This window comes from Crinia signifera, chromosome 6, assembly GCF_055691185.1.
Source record: "Crinia signifera chromosome 6, ASM5569118v1, whole genome shotgun sequence".
Classification (NCBI taxonomy): Eukaryota; Metazoa; Chordata; class Amphibia; order Anura; family Myobatrachidae; genus Crinia; species Crinia signifera.
In genome coordinates, this window is record NC_139222.1 from 30,073,950 (window position 1) to 30,088,385 (window position 14,436).

Here is a 14,436-nt window from a genome sequence, read left to right on the forward strand (position 1 = left end):
CTATGCAGGGCTGTATTAGAGAGGAGGGGGGCCTATGTGCAGCCTCTGTTCGGTGCCCCTCCTCTCTAGCAGGTAAACCTGTGCCATAGGTGGTGCTTAGGTCTCCAGTAAAATGTTGCTGTGGCCATTTTCCCAGTGACTATTCCCTACTGAATATGCAAAAAATTGCAAGTAAAATGGACACAGAGACACTGTGTTTTATAGAATATAGAGTAAGTATTTATTTAAAAAAAATGCATTACACCCATACATATGCCAGTGCTGCTATACATGCGGGATGTTGCATGCAGGATACCCTGTAAGGCAGGGCTGGGCAACACCGGCCCTCCTGAGGGTGATGAACTACACATCCCAGCATGCCTTGCATCAGTTTCAGCATGGCCACATAGCAAAACTAATGCAAAGCATCCTGGGATGTGTAGTTCACTAACATCTGGAGGGCCGGTGTTGCCCAGCCCTGCTGTAAGGCAATGCAAAGTCTTTACAGCACCATATAAAGCATAATAATTGAAAAATTATAAATGCTGCTATAGCTTTTCTGACTCGCTCCCTGACAGTATAAACTTATGCAGACACATTATTTATTTGAGGTTTACAGTATTTTAGGATAAAGTAGAAAAAAATAAATGTATAAATGCAATAAATTCAGGAACGTGCTTAATTGCTAACCCACTCTCATCCATATAAAAGAAGACACTGAGCAAGTGGCTGCAGGGCCTGTATTGATTCTATATACTGGTATATGTGTCCATATTACTTGCTCCACCCAACCAAGTTTGTAGCTGGACGTTGTCCCTTAACAAAGATGGCCGCCCGCAATACAGCAGCCCGGCCTGTTACCATAGCAGCAGCAGACTAGCGACGCATGGAGACTATTGCCGCATGCGCAGTAGCAGTCAAGTTTAAACGCGCAAAGAACACATGGCAGCAACCTTATATGCGCATGCGCGTCTCACTGACGCCTACAGCGCTACGTCTCACGCTCGGCAGCGTCATAGAATCCGCGACGTAATGGCGGCTGAGATGTGGGAGAAGGAGTAGTAGTGAGCGTTCCTCTGAGCAGCCTGTGGGTGAGGAGCTCAGTGTGTATGTTGGGGACTCCCACAGGGCTACTGCATGGTGTTACTGGAGATTTCTATCTGTATGGACACCTCACAAGTCTATGCTCAGCAGCACACTCTATGGCTGCTCAGGATGTCTGCAAACATCATGCAATTGTAAAGGATTAGCTCCCTAGTGCTGTCTGCATCGTTATTTTATTTATTTATATATATATATATATATATATATATATATATATATACATACATACTACATTTAACTCATTTTGCTTTTACTTTCACTATGGCAGCAGTCCTGGCTCCATTGTAGGCCAGTTTGCTCATATCCCTGTGTGTGTGTGCGTGTGTGTGCAGAATGGGCACTGCACTGCCCTAAACACAGGCCCCTGCCAAGCAGACAGGCCATCCATCCCAAATAACCTCATCCGATGCAGGTGTTTTGGGAAGCAGCAGCGAATCATGAGAGGCGGCTATTTACACAAGGCGCCTTCTGCTTATTTGCATATTTTTCGCATTTATATATTATCGCAAGTATAATGCAGCACCCAATAGCATACAAAATAAAGAATTTAAAGCTCCTGATTTAAATGGGCAGTCTGATGTCTGGAGTGTGCTGCTTACACAATCTAGATTTAGCTAGTTCTCCTCGCTCCAAGATGCGGCTGACTAGTCCTAAAAGTTATATTATTTGTCCAGAATTGGGTTGTCTGCTGGTGGTGCACAGAGGAAGCATGAAGTGTGGATTGTGTATTGGTGGTACCCTGTATGTGTAGGTCGATTTTTTTTTTTTTTTTTAACGTATATGAAATAAAAAAATTAAATATTTATAGGTGGAGAAAAGTTACGTTTTGATATTGCGTACGGAAATGTTGATAGTGGATTTGGTACATCCAGGTTGTTGCTCAGAAAAAAAATCACAAGTTAATGGGAAATAAACAAATTTTCAAAAACTTCAAAAATTCTACTGGCAATGTCTTAATGTACTTCATTTTCTATACATACAGGGAGCATCTTCTATCAGTCACCCCACCAGGATCAGAGCCCATTCCCAGGTGTTCAGGATGGACAGTGATAGGAGTCACATGACTGAGAGGATACTGAACCTCACCCTGGAGATCATCTACCTGCTGACAGGAGAGGTGAGGGCTTCTGGGAGTGTCACCACTACTCTCACTTAACACAGGGGCCTGCGTAACATTATAAAGGGTCTGTCTGGAAAGTAATGAGTGATTTTTTTGCATGCCACACAGAACAGGTGCATGGTATCGCTGTAGGGCGGGATGGGTGGAGGTATGTCTCAGCTACACATTCCCATCAACGGAAATTGCCAGTGATCCTTTACAGTGTACAGATCAAGTTGTAAACAAAGTGTCCTTTATTACCCTGGTTGAGGTTCGAGATGAAGCGCACCATCGAGCAACGATATGCGATCAAGTTTTGTGTTAAACTCTGGAAATCAGGTAACAAGAAGCTTGTCATGCTTCAAAAGCCCTTCAGGGAAGCATCCTTGTCCAAGCAAGTTTACTGCTGGTTTAAATTCTTCGAGGAGGGCAAATAAGATGTTGAGGAGGAACCACGCTCTGGACGTCTTTCAACTAGCCAAAATGAGAAAAACGTGGTCAAAGTGCGAGACACTGACCGTCATCTGAGTGTGAAATTGGTAGCAGAAAGGTTGGGACTTCCAAAAACTACTGTGCAAGAGATCGCAACAAACTAATTTGTGATGCCAAAAGTGTGAATCCGATTGGTTCCTAAGGTTTTGAAAAATGTTTAATACATGTTGCCTCAACCCAAAAAGGTCAGAAAGAACAATTAACCAAAGACCAAATCCATGTTCGTTGTCTTTTTGAACTTCGAGGGTGTGGTCCACAAGGAATTTCTACCTACCGGCCAAACTGTCAATGGTGCATTTTACCCTGGAATGCTGAAATGCTGGATAAACAGGGTCCTCCATGTCCGCAAGGAGATTGACGCTACCTGGGTCCTCCATCACGACAATGCGTCGTCACACATCGCTCCAAGTGAGGGAGTTTTTGGACAAGTACAATAGGACAACGCTGACTCAACCACCCTACAGTCCGGATATGGCCCAAGCTGACTTCTTTTTATTCCCCCGGATCAAACGCTGCCTGAAAGGACTCAGTCTTCAGAACATAAACAAATGAGTTTGGGCGCGACAAGGGAACTCAAGGACGTTAATGCCTTTTAGGAGCTTGGAAGACACGTTGGCTTCAGTGTATCAATGCTGAAGATTATTAACCCTATGTATCTGAATTTTTTTTTCATCATTTACTCTCATAACTTTCCGGACAGACCCTGTATGTAAGTGATCCATCTCTCTCTATGATATATACTAGTGCCTGTCTCCTCATTTAGGATTATGCACCACTGAAAAAGTACAGTGAATGTGAGACACCCAGCAGCAGTTGTCACTATGTGTCCGGAGAAAAGAGCAAGACCCAGAACCTCATCCTGGTGCCTCCATCTTATTCACTGATACACGAGAGAGACAATGAGCAGAAGATCCTGGAACTCACCAACAAGATCATCCAGCTGCTGACCGGAGAGGTGACTGCTGGGAATGGGACATTATACAGTAACACCGGGGATGTGACCAGAGAGGTGACTGCTGGGAATGAGGCATTATACTGTAACACCAGGGGATGTGACCGGAGAGGTAACTGCTGGGAATGGGACATTATACAGTAACACCGGGGATGTGACCGGAGAGGTGACTGCTGGGAATAGGACATTATACAGTAACACTGGGGGATGTGACTGGAGAGGTGATTGCTGGGAATGGGACATTATACAGTAACATCGGGGGATGTGACCGGTGAGGTGACTGCTGGGAATGGGACATTATACAGCAACACCAGGGATGTGATCGGAGAGGTGACTGCAGGGAATAGGACATTATAGAGTAACACCGGGGGATGTGACTTCTGGGAATGGGACGTTATACAGTAACACCGGGGGATGTGACCGGAGAGGTGACTGCTGGGAATGGGACATTATACAGTAACACCGGGGGATGTGTCTGGGTGATGACTGCTGGGAATGGGGCATTATACAGTAACACCAGGGGATGTGACTTCTGGGAATGGGACGTTATACAGTAACACCGGGGGATGTGACCGGAGAGGTGACTGCTGGGAATGGGACATTATACAGTAACACCGGGGGATGTGTCTGGGTGATGACTGCTGGGAGTGGGGCATTATACAGTAACACCGGGGGATGTGACCGGAGAGGTGACTGCTGGGAATGGGACATTATACAGTAACACGGGGGGATGTGACCGGCGAGGTGACTGCTGGGAATGGGGCATTATACAGTAACACCGGGGGATGTGACCGGAGAGGTGACTGCTGGGAATGGGACATTATACAGTAACACCGGGGGATGTGTCTGGGTGATGACTGCTGGGAATGGGGCATTATACAGTAACACCGGGGGATGTGACCGGAGAGGTGACTGCTGGGAATGGGACATAATACAGTAACACCGGGGGATGTGACCGGAGAGGTGACTGCTGGGAATGGGACATAATACAGTAACACCGGGGGATGTGACCGGAGAGGTGACTGCTGGGAATGGGACATTATACAGTAACACCGGGGGATGTGTCTGTGTAATGACTGTATCATTGTCTGTGTCAGGTTCCTATAAGGTATCAGGATGTCACTGTCTATCTCTCCATGGAGGAGTGGGAGTATCTAAAGGGACACAAGGATCTGTACAAGGATGTGACAGAGAATCCCCAACCACTCACATCACTGGGTAAGAGGAGACTGTCCAATTAGACTTGTAGGTGATCAAGGCCAATATATATGAAAATGATTTGTATTCTAAAACCGGTTGGCATGTAAGGAGGGGTGAGGTGGAATAAGGAGGGGAAGGGGCTTATATAGAAGTAGTGGTAACAGATTAGGATACCAAGGGTCATGGGATACATACATTGAAGTGGGAGATGTTCTGGGTATATTAGCTAGATGAACATTGATGATGAGATTGAGAAGAGAAGTCATTGCCTGAAGGGGAGTTGGTCTGTTTGAGCTAAATAGAGAAGTCATCCTGCAAGGCCATATAATGGGAAAGCTGCGTTGCCAAGGGTGGTTACATGATTGAGTGGACTTAATAGCCTTCCCCTAGTGTAGTCACAAAATATTGATTTGGGAGGACACTGTGTCGTATTATGTTCTATGTAATCATCACAGGCCTCCCCTAGGTGGTTTTATCATTATGTCTCAGGAAACCCACAGGTCCTCTAATCCTCTAATTGTGCTCTCTCTCTCTCTCTCTCTGCAGATACACCCGTCACTGTCAGCTCACCAGGGAGATGCAGCAGCCCTCTCTCCGCGGCGCTCTGTAAGCAAGAAGAGCCTGACGTCTCCCTGCAGGTGGGGGTTACCTGGTTATAACACAGAAATGACAGCAGTTATAGTGAAGGCGGCAAAGGGGTATTTTCTGATGCTTCTACTGGTGTCAAACTCCCCTGAGATGCAGCTGTAAGGATGAGGTCTCAGAGAAGGGGGGTGGGGGTGAGCTCTTGTATTGATTTATCTGGATTAATGTCTATGTTCACGTGTCAGCATTTTTATCTGATCCCAATAATTCTGCTTCTCTAATTGTAAATGCAAAGGGATCAAATATAGCCAATGTGAGAGTCTTACGGGTCACCGGATTGGACAATAAGGCTGGTTTCACACACTCCGGCTCCTGCCAGACGGTGAAATCCCGCACGGCCAGGGAGCCGTGCCGCACACATTAGTTGTGAATGGACACTATTGTGTCCATTCACACGGGACAGCCACGGCCCGGCCACACGGTTGCAGCCAACTTCCCCCGCCACTGGAAGGGACGGCTGCCGGGCTGTGGCCATCCCCTCCATGATAAACTAGTGTGTGCGGCACGGCTCCCTGGCCGTGCGGGATTTCACCGTCCGGCAGGAGCCGGAGTGTGTGAAACCGGCCTAAGTGACCAATGGGAACATCCGTGCTCTTGAGCTATCACGTTCTAAAGCAGAATTTTCCAAACTCCAACATTACAGTCCATGTTTTCAGGATATCCATGCTTGCACACAAGTGACTTTCTACCTGATTTATATCACTTCACCAAAACGCGGGTCACACCTGGGTTTTTGGACCTGGGTGTGACCCGACGTTTGATCCCTTTTACACTGCGTCCCCACCCGGCATAATGTCGGGCAGGTGATGCCAGCGGAGGCGGGTCCTGAGCCGGTGCTTGGAGATTATCATCTCCAAGCGCCAGAAAATCTACCAGTCGGGACCCCTGCAATTCCAACCAACATGCTGGGGGCAAGCCCAGCACCCGGGAAAGCTGCCCCCAGACTCCATCTGTGAGGTGAATGGACGCTGCACACAGCGCTGTCTGCAAAGTACAGCAGCAGAGGCTGTATGCGGCCCCTGCCCAACCTCAGGACTGACCGCAGGACGCTGCGCTCGGGAGGTATGGGCTCCCCCATTAGTTGAAGCGGGTGCCAGGTCGGATGACCCGGATTACCTGTTTTCACTGCCCCTTAACCCGGGTCTCACCTGTGTTCAAACTGGAAATGCCGGGTAACAGGACCCAAGTTTTTTTTTTTTTTTTTTTTACCCCTTACCCCATTTACACCAAGCATTGACCCGTTTGACTCAGTAAAAACCCGGGTTATTGCTTTGGTGTAAAATGGTTATTAGTTTGAAGTAACCTCTCAAGCACGGCTATTCTTACACCTGGACTATAATGGTGGCGTTTGGAAAACTCTGTGCTGGTGTTGTGGTTATGTTGCTGTTTGGTATCCTACTGGCCTGCCTGCCCGCCATGTTACACTTAGATATATGTAAGGAAGTGTGTGAAGATCGGCAATTGGTGCAGACAGCACTCATCCACATAGACCATACTGGCTCTCCCCTGCCTTTGTGTATTTACTCAGTAATTCCCAATGGTATTGTTAGTCTCTACTTACCTGTACCTGCTAGATGCATTGATGGTGTCTTAGTCTGTGTATTTCCCCCTTGTATTAGGAGAAAGACCCGAGCAGGGTAACAGCAGGGATTGGATCACAGCCTGAAGACCAGGTGATGACGAGCGCTAAAGATGAGGAGATTCCTGTAGCAATCAGTGAGGGTGAGTGACAGACATGAGGTACGGAACAGAGACAGATTCCCCCTGATCAGTCACTACATAATCTCTTATACCAGCGCCACGTCACCAGGCCAGGAGGAAACATTAGCAGGACATGATTGGTCAGGTTTGGCAGCCATCTTGTCCTGGTGCTATTCCCGGAGTAAATAAATCTATTACCAGGTTATTGTTCTTTGTAGCATCCACCTACTATGGATCGTTTATGAAGTATCCTACTGGGAAACGGGTTACATCACCCGTGTACAGTACTGCTGTACAGTGATTGGTGCTGTTATACTGCTGCAGGTGCCTGAGGAGGAGCTTGCATGTCCACCAGCTAAAAGGAGACGTACGGTAGTCACTAACAAGGGGGAGGGGACTAATTACTAACCGCCTTCCCGGTATTACTAACAGGCCAGTGATGTGCAGAGAAGGGAGATCTGTAATCCTATAGTCTCTTTACATAACTCTTGTTTGCTTATTCTTTTAATTTTTATAACATTTTTAAGAAAAAAATCCATTATTAAGTTTTCATTGTAAATATATTTTGCTTTCAGCTGCTGAATACAGTGGAAACACCGAAGGGATGCATCATGTTCAGTCACCAAAGTGTGAAGTGATGGCTGCCGACACAGACTATTCTTCTGGAAATTACCCAGATGCCCCCAACACACTTCCAGGTTCTGAGGCGGCAACTAATGAATCATTGTTCTTGAGTTTCCCTGACAACTGGGACAGCGGTGCATCGGGGTCAGTCAGCGCTGAAACTGAAAACTTTATTTGCAGCAAGTGTGGAGACAGTTTTCCCACACAACTACAGCTTACGTCACATCAGAAGATTCACAAAGGAAAGAAGCCTTTTGTCTGCTCTGACTGTGGAAAAGGCTTCACCCGTAACAATGTTCTTATAAACCACAAGAGAATTCACACAGGAGAGAAGCCATACCCCTGTACAGAATGCGGAAAGCATTTTACATCCAACTCTCAGCTCGGTAATCATATAAAATATCACAGAGGGGAGAAACCTCACGTGTGCTTGGATTGCGGGAAAGGGTTCATTAGCAATTGGTTGCTTGTTACACATCAGAGAACGCACACAGGCGAGAAGCCTTTCGTCTGTCCGCACTGTGGAAAAGCTTTTGCCTATAACGCCATCCTCCAAGAGCACATGCAGATTCACTCTGAGGAAAAACCATTCGAATGCAAGGATTGTGGGAAACGGTTTAAGAGTAATAAACATCTTGGGAAGCATCAGAAAAACCACAGAGGCGAGAAACCCCACGCGTGTCCCGACTGTGGGAAGAGGTTCGTGTGTAACGCCCTTCTTATAGCACATTACAGAAGCCACACCGGCGAGAAACCGTTTGTTTGCAACGAGTGTGGAAAATGCTTTTCCAAAAAAGGAACTTTGGTTACCCATCGGAAAATTCACACCAGGGGAAAGCTCTTCGTCTGTGCCGACTGTGGGAAAGGCTTTGAAAAAGGCTCGGATCTAGTAGCTCATCGGCGGATTCACACGGGAGAAAAGCCTTTTCCGTGTCCCGAGTGCGGCATGCAATTTGCCCAAAAAGCCCAACTGGTCGTACATCAGAATTATCACACGGGAGGGATTCCTTATTCTTGTCCTGTGTGCGAGAAAAGCTTCACGATGAAGGGAAGCCTCGTTACTCACCAGAGAATTCACACCGGAGAGAAGATGCTCCTTTGTTCTGAGTGCGGCAAAGGCTTCACCAGTAACTCAAAGCTCGTTATCCACCAGCGAATTCACACGGGAGAGAAACCATTTATCTGCTTGGAGTGTGGGAAGGGATTTGTCAGCAACTCTGACCTGGCTGTTCATAATAAACGTCATGAGAAAAAATAATGATGTCCTGGTGTGTACAGGAGACGAGCGCAGCTTTGCCGACAGTGGAAATGTCTGTTAAAAAACAGTTACTTTAGGCTGGAGCTTTTTTAAGCCGATTTGTTTGCCAGAATAGAATTGGAATAGACGGGTTGAAAGAAAGATCTAGAAATTGGGATGGTTCAAGATCAGTGACCTAAATTGAGAAACTGCAATTCTAGACACATCTATGCTGCATTTGGGTATGATGCCAGTCAAAGTATGAATTCGGTTTTGTAAAAGGGCAGTCATTTACCAGGCATGGTTTTACTGGAAATCAGCAGTTCCCAACCTTTTTTTGTCTCCCGTACCGCTTGCTTAGTCTTTTCATTTATGAGTACCCGCTCCTCTCAATTTGAAATATCCACAGTACTTACGGGTGGAGTGGAAGTGGACGGTATGTGTGTTCTTATATTAAGGAGTAGCGGAGGAGCAGTGTGCGGTCAGGCCCGCTGTATCTGGCCGCTGGCTGTGTACTGTCTCCGTGGTTCCCGCTAACGCCTGTAGAGTTAATGCCGCTGCTTCCTCCACCCGTGTCAGCGCTGGGCAGATGATCGCTGATGTCTGAGGGCAGCGCCGGTAGCTCCCAGTGGATTACTGGTCGGGCAAAAGCACGAGGAGATGCTTGGGGTTTATCTTCACTGCAATGGGAGACTTCTTCCGCCATTACTAATATTATTTTCAAGTATCCCCAACCAGTCTGCAGTGTACCCCCAGGGGTACAAGTACCACAGGTTGGGAACCGCTGTTGTAAATTATTGTCCCTTTAAAAAAAACACTGAGTTCGTCCGGCATCCCGCAAGTCTGCCGCACTGCAACACATCCGGCCCATAGTCTGAGAACCACTGTATTAGAGAACTATTATTAAAAGGATTTGCATGTTCCGAACGCGTTTAACAATCATTTTATATGCTAATTTATAAAAGTATGCAGATGTATTCTGTGTATTTACTTGTTATGCAGTGTGCTCCTATTTCTTTCATTCATTGCTTTTATTATGATTAATAGCTCGGTAGTAATGAAATGGTATAACGGGACCTACTCCATAGATATAAAATTATTCTAATATGGTTTATATGGTACAACAAAGTGTCCCGTGGCCCCGTTCCGGCAATTTACAGTATAACACACCATTGTTTTCAATACATTCTGACAGAAAGTACACAGAAAAAGATACACAGATATCCAATATAACAGGACCGGATCAGAGCTGGTGACGGAACCAAAGCCGAATGAAGGGAGAGGAGCAGGAACGCAGTGTCCCGGCCACCCAATGGCTAAGGCGACCTCCAGCCGGCGCAGTACAGTGTTCGAGAAGAGCTTAGCCCTGCGTGTTACTGCACATTAGGTGTCCAGAACTAGGAGTTCTATCCACTGGCAACAAATTGCAAGATCAGCTGCTTTGGATTTCTCTTGCAACTGCTTATCTCTCACTGCAGCACATTGGTGGTGCACCCACCTTTTGCTGCAGTCACAATGTCACAGGCCACATCCTGGCTGTAAGGGAAACTGCGATGACTACTGTCCTTGACCTGTGAAGGCACTGCTGTGGTAGGTGTAGCTTAATTCTGGACTTTGCTGAGAAGAGAGCCAGATGATTGGGTGTGTCCTATTTGCCTGGGCCACCCAGAGGCTTTATCCAGCTGTGGTTGGAGTGGGGGTGTACTGTTGACGTTGATAGTATAGAGTGAGAACAAGTGGATGGTGAGCCCTGGTTTTGTGCATGCTTATACTCTAAACCAGGCATGTCCAAATAATGGCTCTCCAGCTGTTGTGAAACTACAAGTCCCACCATGCCTTGCCACAGTTTTGCTATTAGGGAATGCTAAAACTATGGCAAGACATGCTGGGATGTGTAGTTTCACAACAGCTGGAGGGCCACAGTTTGGACATGCCTGGTCTAAGGGGAGTAAGATGTTAACAGAGCAACCGTAAGGTAGTACAGGGGCCATGAGTTAGGCTTATGAGGAGAGTTGGTAAACTAGTGTGTGTCACACTAATTAACATCACTGTTCAGTTGTGTGCAAATGAGAGGTGATAGAATCAGGGCCATGCAATTGGGTGATATCACTGATATCAGATACTGTAACAGCTGAAGCTTACGCAGACTGGACATCAGAACTGGTCAGCCGGGTCCAGAACTCTATGGGTGGTACTCAGTCATGGGCGCGATTTCCGACAGGGGAAATAGCGGCCGCCACCTATTCAATGCTGCCGTTTCTGACGGCTTTGAAGGCGGATCTTGACAAAACCTATCCGACCGTATTGGTTTTGTCCTAAACGGCCGTCGATTGTCTAATTCACGGCTGTTTCTTGGCAATCCACGCCCATTTTCACCTTCGTGCCAGTTGAAGGGCGGAACTGTCAAAAATGGGGCAGAATTCCGACTGACTGATTGTTCAGACAGTCGGAATCCAAGATTGAGTACCTCGGATATCTGACAATGCACACCTTTCGTTAGACCGACCTAAAAACCGTGGGCAACAAACTCCGGTTTCGTTGGAAGGTTCTGGTCACTGTCTTGCTGCGGCTAAGGGCTGGACTAACAGTGAGCATGCAGGACCCATTCTGTGCAGGATTTGGGACACCTTGTTCCGTGTGTAGTCCATGATGAACGATTGCAGTCATTAACCCATCTTATCCTCTGTTCGTTGACGCAATTGTTCTGCGTGTGTGCGTAATATTGTTTGGCCAGGAGTGTTCTGGATTTCAAGGGAAATTGGGTGAAAGATTGGATTGTTCCATGTGTGGGTACCTTTAAGGCCCCCATACCCTTATAGGATTTGGATCCTTTTCATCCAATTTTGATGGATGAATCTCCAATTCCGATCCTATATGCGGTGTCGGATCCCTCAGCCCTTCCTGGGACGTTACATTGTATTAAAAAAGAATTGCATACGATCCTGCTGCCTGGGAAGCAGCCGGGGCTGTTCAAGGCGGATTGTGTACAATTTCTCCCCTCAGAGAAGTCACAAAATGGGCCAGATGTATCAAGCTTCAAAAAGTGACAAACAACCATCCAATCAGCTCCTATCTGTCATTTTTCAAACCCAGCCTGTAACATGGCAGCTAGGAGCTGATTGGCTGGTGGTTGATCACTCTCCATTTTATCACTTTTTGAAGCTTGATAGATCTGGCCCAATATATGGGGCCCTTTAGAAGTGCAAGCTTACAGTATATTTAAAGGGACTACCATATAATACCAAAGCACAAGCAAAATGAAACGTGGAGAGTGCTGAGCGTACACAGGAGCACATTTGAAGCTGCGGTATTATCCAGCAATGGTGACTGGTGCTGAGAGTAACACAACAGCAGATGTACACTGGAATTGTGGAGCTAAACTCTGTAAAAACAACACTTAGAGAAAGCTGCAGTAGATATCAGACTACAGTAGAAAGTTGTTCTGGTAGGGAGTATTGGTCAGGGAAAGACTTGCATAGGTTGCCATAGCTGTTAGGCCATTGGATTGGTCCAGGATTGGTTGAGAAACGGATCAGTGTAGAGAAGGAAAGATGGCGGAACTCATGTCCCATCAATTGTGGGCTCCACAATTGGAAATTGTCAGATCTTCTGAATATCTCTGGTAATTTACATGTTATCGCCAAATTACGGCAAATTTTGGATTTTTCTGATTGGCTATCGGCTGTCACGTGTTTCGGATAGAAAATAAGATTCCGCTTTGAGATCAGAGTAAATCCGAATCCACTCCTCTCTAGAAATAATGCATTGTGTAGAAATGCTGTACCGATCTTCCTATAGCACCAATGATTCGCTCAGTAACGGAAATCTGGGCAGATCTTCTGAAAACCCAAAAGTTTGAATGCACTGTGGAGACATGTTGAAAGGACTTCTAAATAATACAGGTATTTAAACTGTAGAAAGATGCTGGGCAGATCTTCTGAATAACCCAGGTTAGTTGCACTATAGTGTGGAATACGTTACAGAAACCCCCCCTTCCATCCAGATAGTGTGGTTTTGCGTACCCGTATGGAATAACTCCCAAAAGTGGTCTGCTGTTTTCATATCAACTAGGAAAGTGTTGTGCCTGCTCTTTCCTCTTCCGACTAGCCAGATTCGGCCTCCATGGCTAACCTTGTTGTGGTACGGGCTCTTTGTATTTATGTGCATTGTACCAAAAACATCCATAAGATTCACCGGGTGCCTCTGTGGAGCAGCTATGCAAAGTGTCCACAATCCTTAAATTTTACTGCTTGGACATGTTTGCCTTGCCTGCTGCGGCTTTTGAGCAGTACAGAAGCGTCTTGCAGTTTATGACCATGAGTCCGTGGATGCCCACCTTCATGTACCTATCTAACAGTGGGAGTTTTCCTGCCCCCAATTTCAAGGTCTGGCATGCCTGAATCTCTGTGTTTGTGAGTGTTGGTTTGTCTCATCTGCCTCTCTTTTCCTCATTTGCATTTCCTGGTCCTTTGGCTTGTTCATTATAAACTAGCTTCCTGGCAGGAGAAGGAGGAGCCTGTGCTGCAGCTGAAAAATAAGTTTAACCTCTTGTGGTGCCACCTCCAGTCTATCACAATACCCATGTTTCCAGTGTCCCCCATGGACTCAAAAATGAACTGACATGTAAAGAAAGAAAAAAATCTTGGTACTTGTGTATTATAGCGGCGCCCATCGCATCGCATACCATAAGGCATGCGATGCGACGCGATATTGTACAATGTCATACAATTTTAAAATTGTATGACATTGTGTATGGCATACAATGCCATACAATGCGATGCGATTAAAAATTGTATAAGCACCCTAATGGGTGCTTACAATGTTAAATGCACCCCCACTATAAACGTGAACCCGAAGCGTGGCAAGCGCAGCGAGCCCGCGAGGGGCGGCGGTACGTGTCCTCCGACCTTTTCATACCCCCACTATCCACGTCGGCGTGGAGTTGAGAATAGAAAGTGTGGCGAGTGCAGCGAGCCACCGAGCCCGAAGCGTGGCGAGCGGACGCGGATACCTTCACAGGTATCGGCGTCCCCTCGCGGGCTTCACAGGTATCCGCGGGGCTCGCCACACTTTCTATTCTCAACTCCACGCCGACGTGGATAGTGGGGGTATGAAAAGGTCGGAGGATACGTACCGCCGCCGCTCGCCACGCTTCAGGTTCACGTTTATAGTGGGGGGGTGGCGTGGGGGTGCATTTAACATTGTAAGCACCCATTTGGGTGCTTATACAATGTTTCATTGCTTAGGGGGCCAAAATCGCGTCGCATCGCATGCCATCGGGTGCATGGCATGCGATGCGATAAAGACATTGCGCGATGTAAATCGGGGGCGCCGCTATAATACACACGTACCAAAATCTTAATTTCCAATTAAGTCACATCACTGGATGTGGTAAATATGTTA

General features: G+C 46.7%; 1 protein-coding gene across 1 annotated transcript; it reads left to right on the forward strand.

Annotated features, from left to right (window-relative positions):
• Nucleotides 1–1,116: 1,116 nt before the first annotated feature.
• LOC146010157 (uncharacterized) lies at nucleotides 1,117–10,811 on the forward strand. The gene is made up of 7 exons (XM_083151118.1): nucleotides 1,117–1,217; nucleotides 2,066–2,200; nucleotides 3,438–3,629; nucleotides 4,724–4,844; nucleotides 5,373–5,464; nucleotides 7,091–7,193; nucleotides 7,748–10,811. The coding sequence occupies exons 1-7, from the start codon at nucleotides 1,182–1,184 to the stop codon at nucleotides 9,052–9,054; spliced, it is 1,986 nt and encodes a 661-aa protein (XP_083007244.1). The 5' UTR covers nucleotides 1,117–1,181; the 3' UTR covers nucleotides 9,055–10,811.
• The last annotated feature ends 3,625 nt before the right edge of the window (nucleotides 10,812–14,436 follow it).

Coding starts and splice junctions, on each gene's coding strand:
- LOC146010157 (XM_083151118.1), top strand. CDS start 1,182: ATGGCTGCTCAGGATGTCTGCAAACATCATGCAATT. Junction 2,201..3,437: donor TCTACCTGCTGACAGGAGAG/GTGAGGGCTTCT, acceptor CTCCTCATTTAG/GATTATGCACCACTGAAAAA. Junction 5,465..7,090: donor AGCCTGACGTCTCCCTGCAG/GTGGGGGTTACC, acceptor CCCTTGTATTAG/GAGAAAGACCCGAGCAGGGT.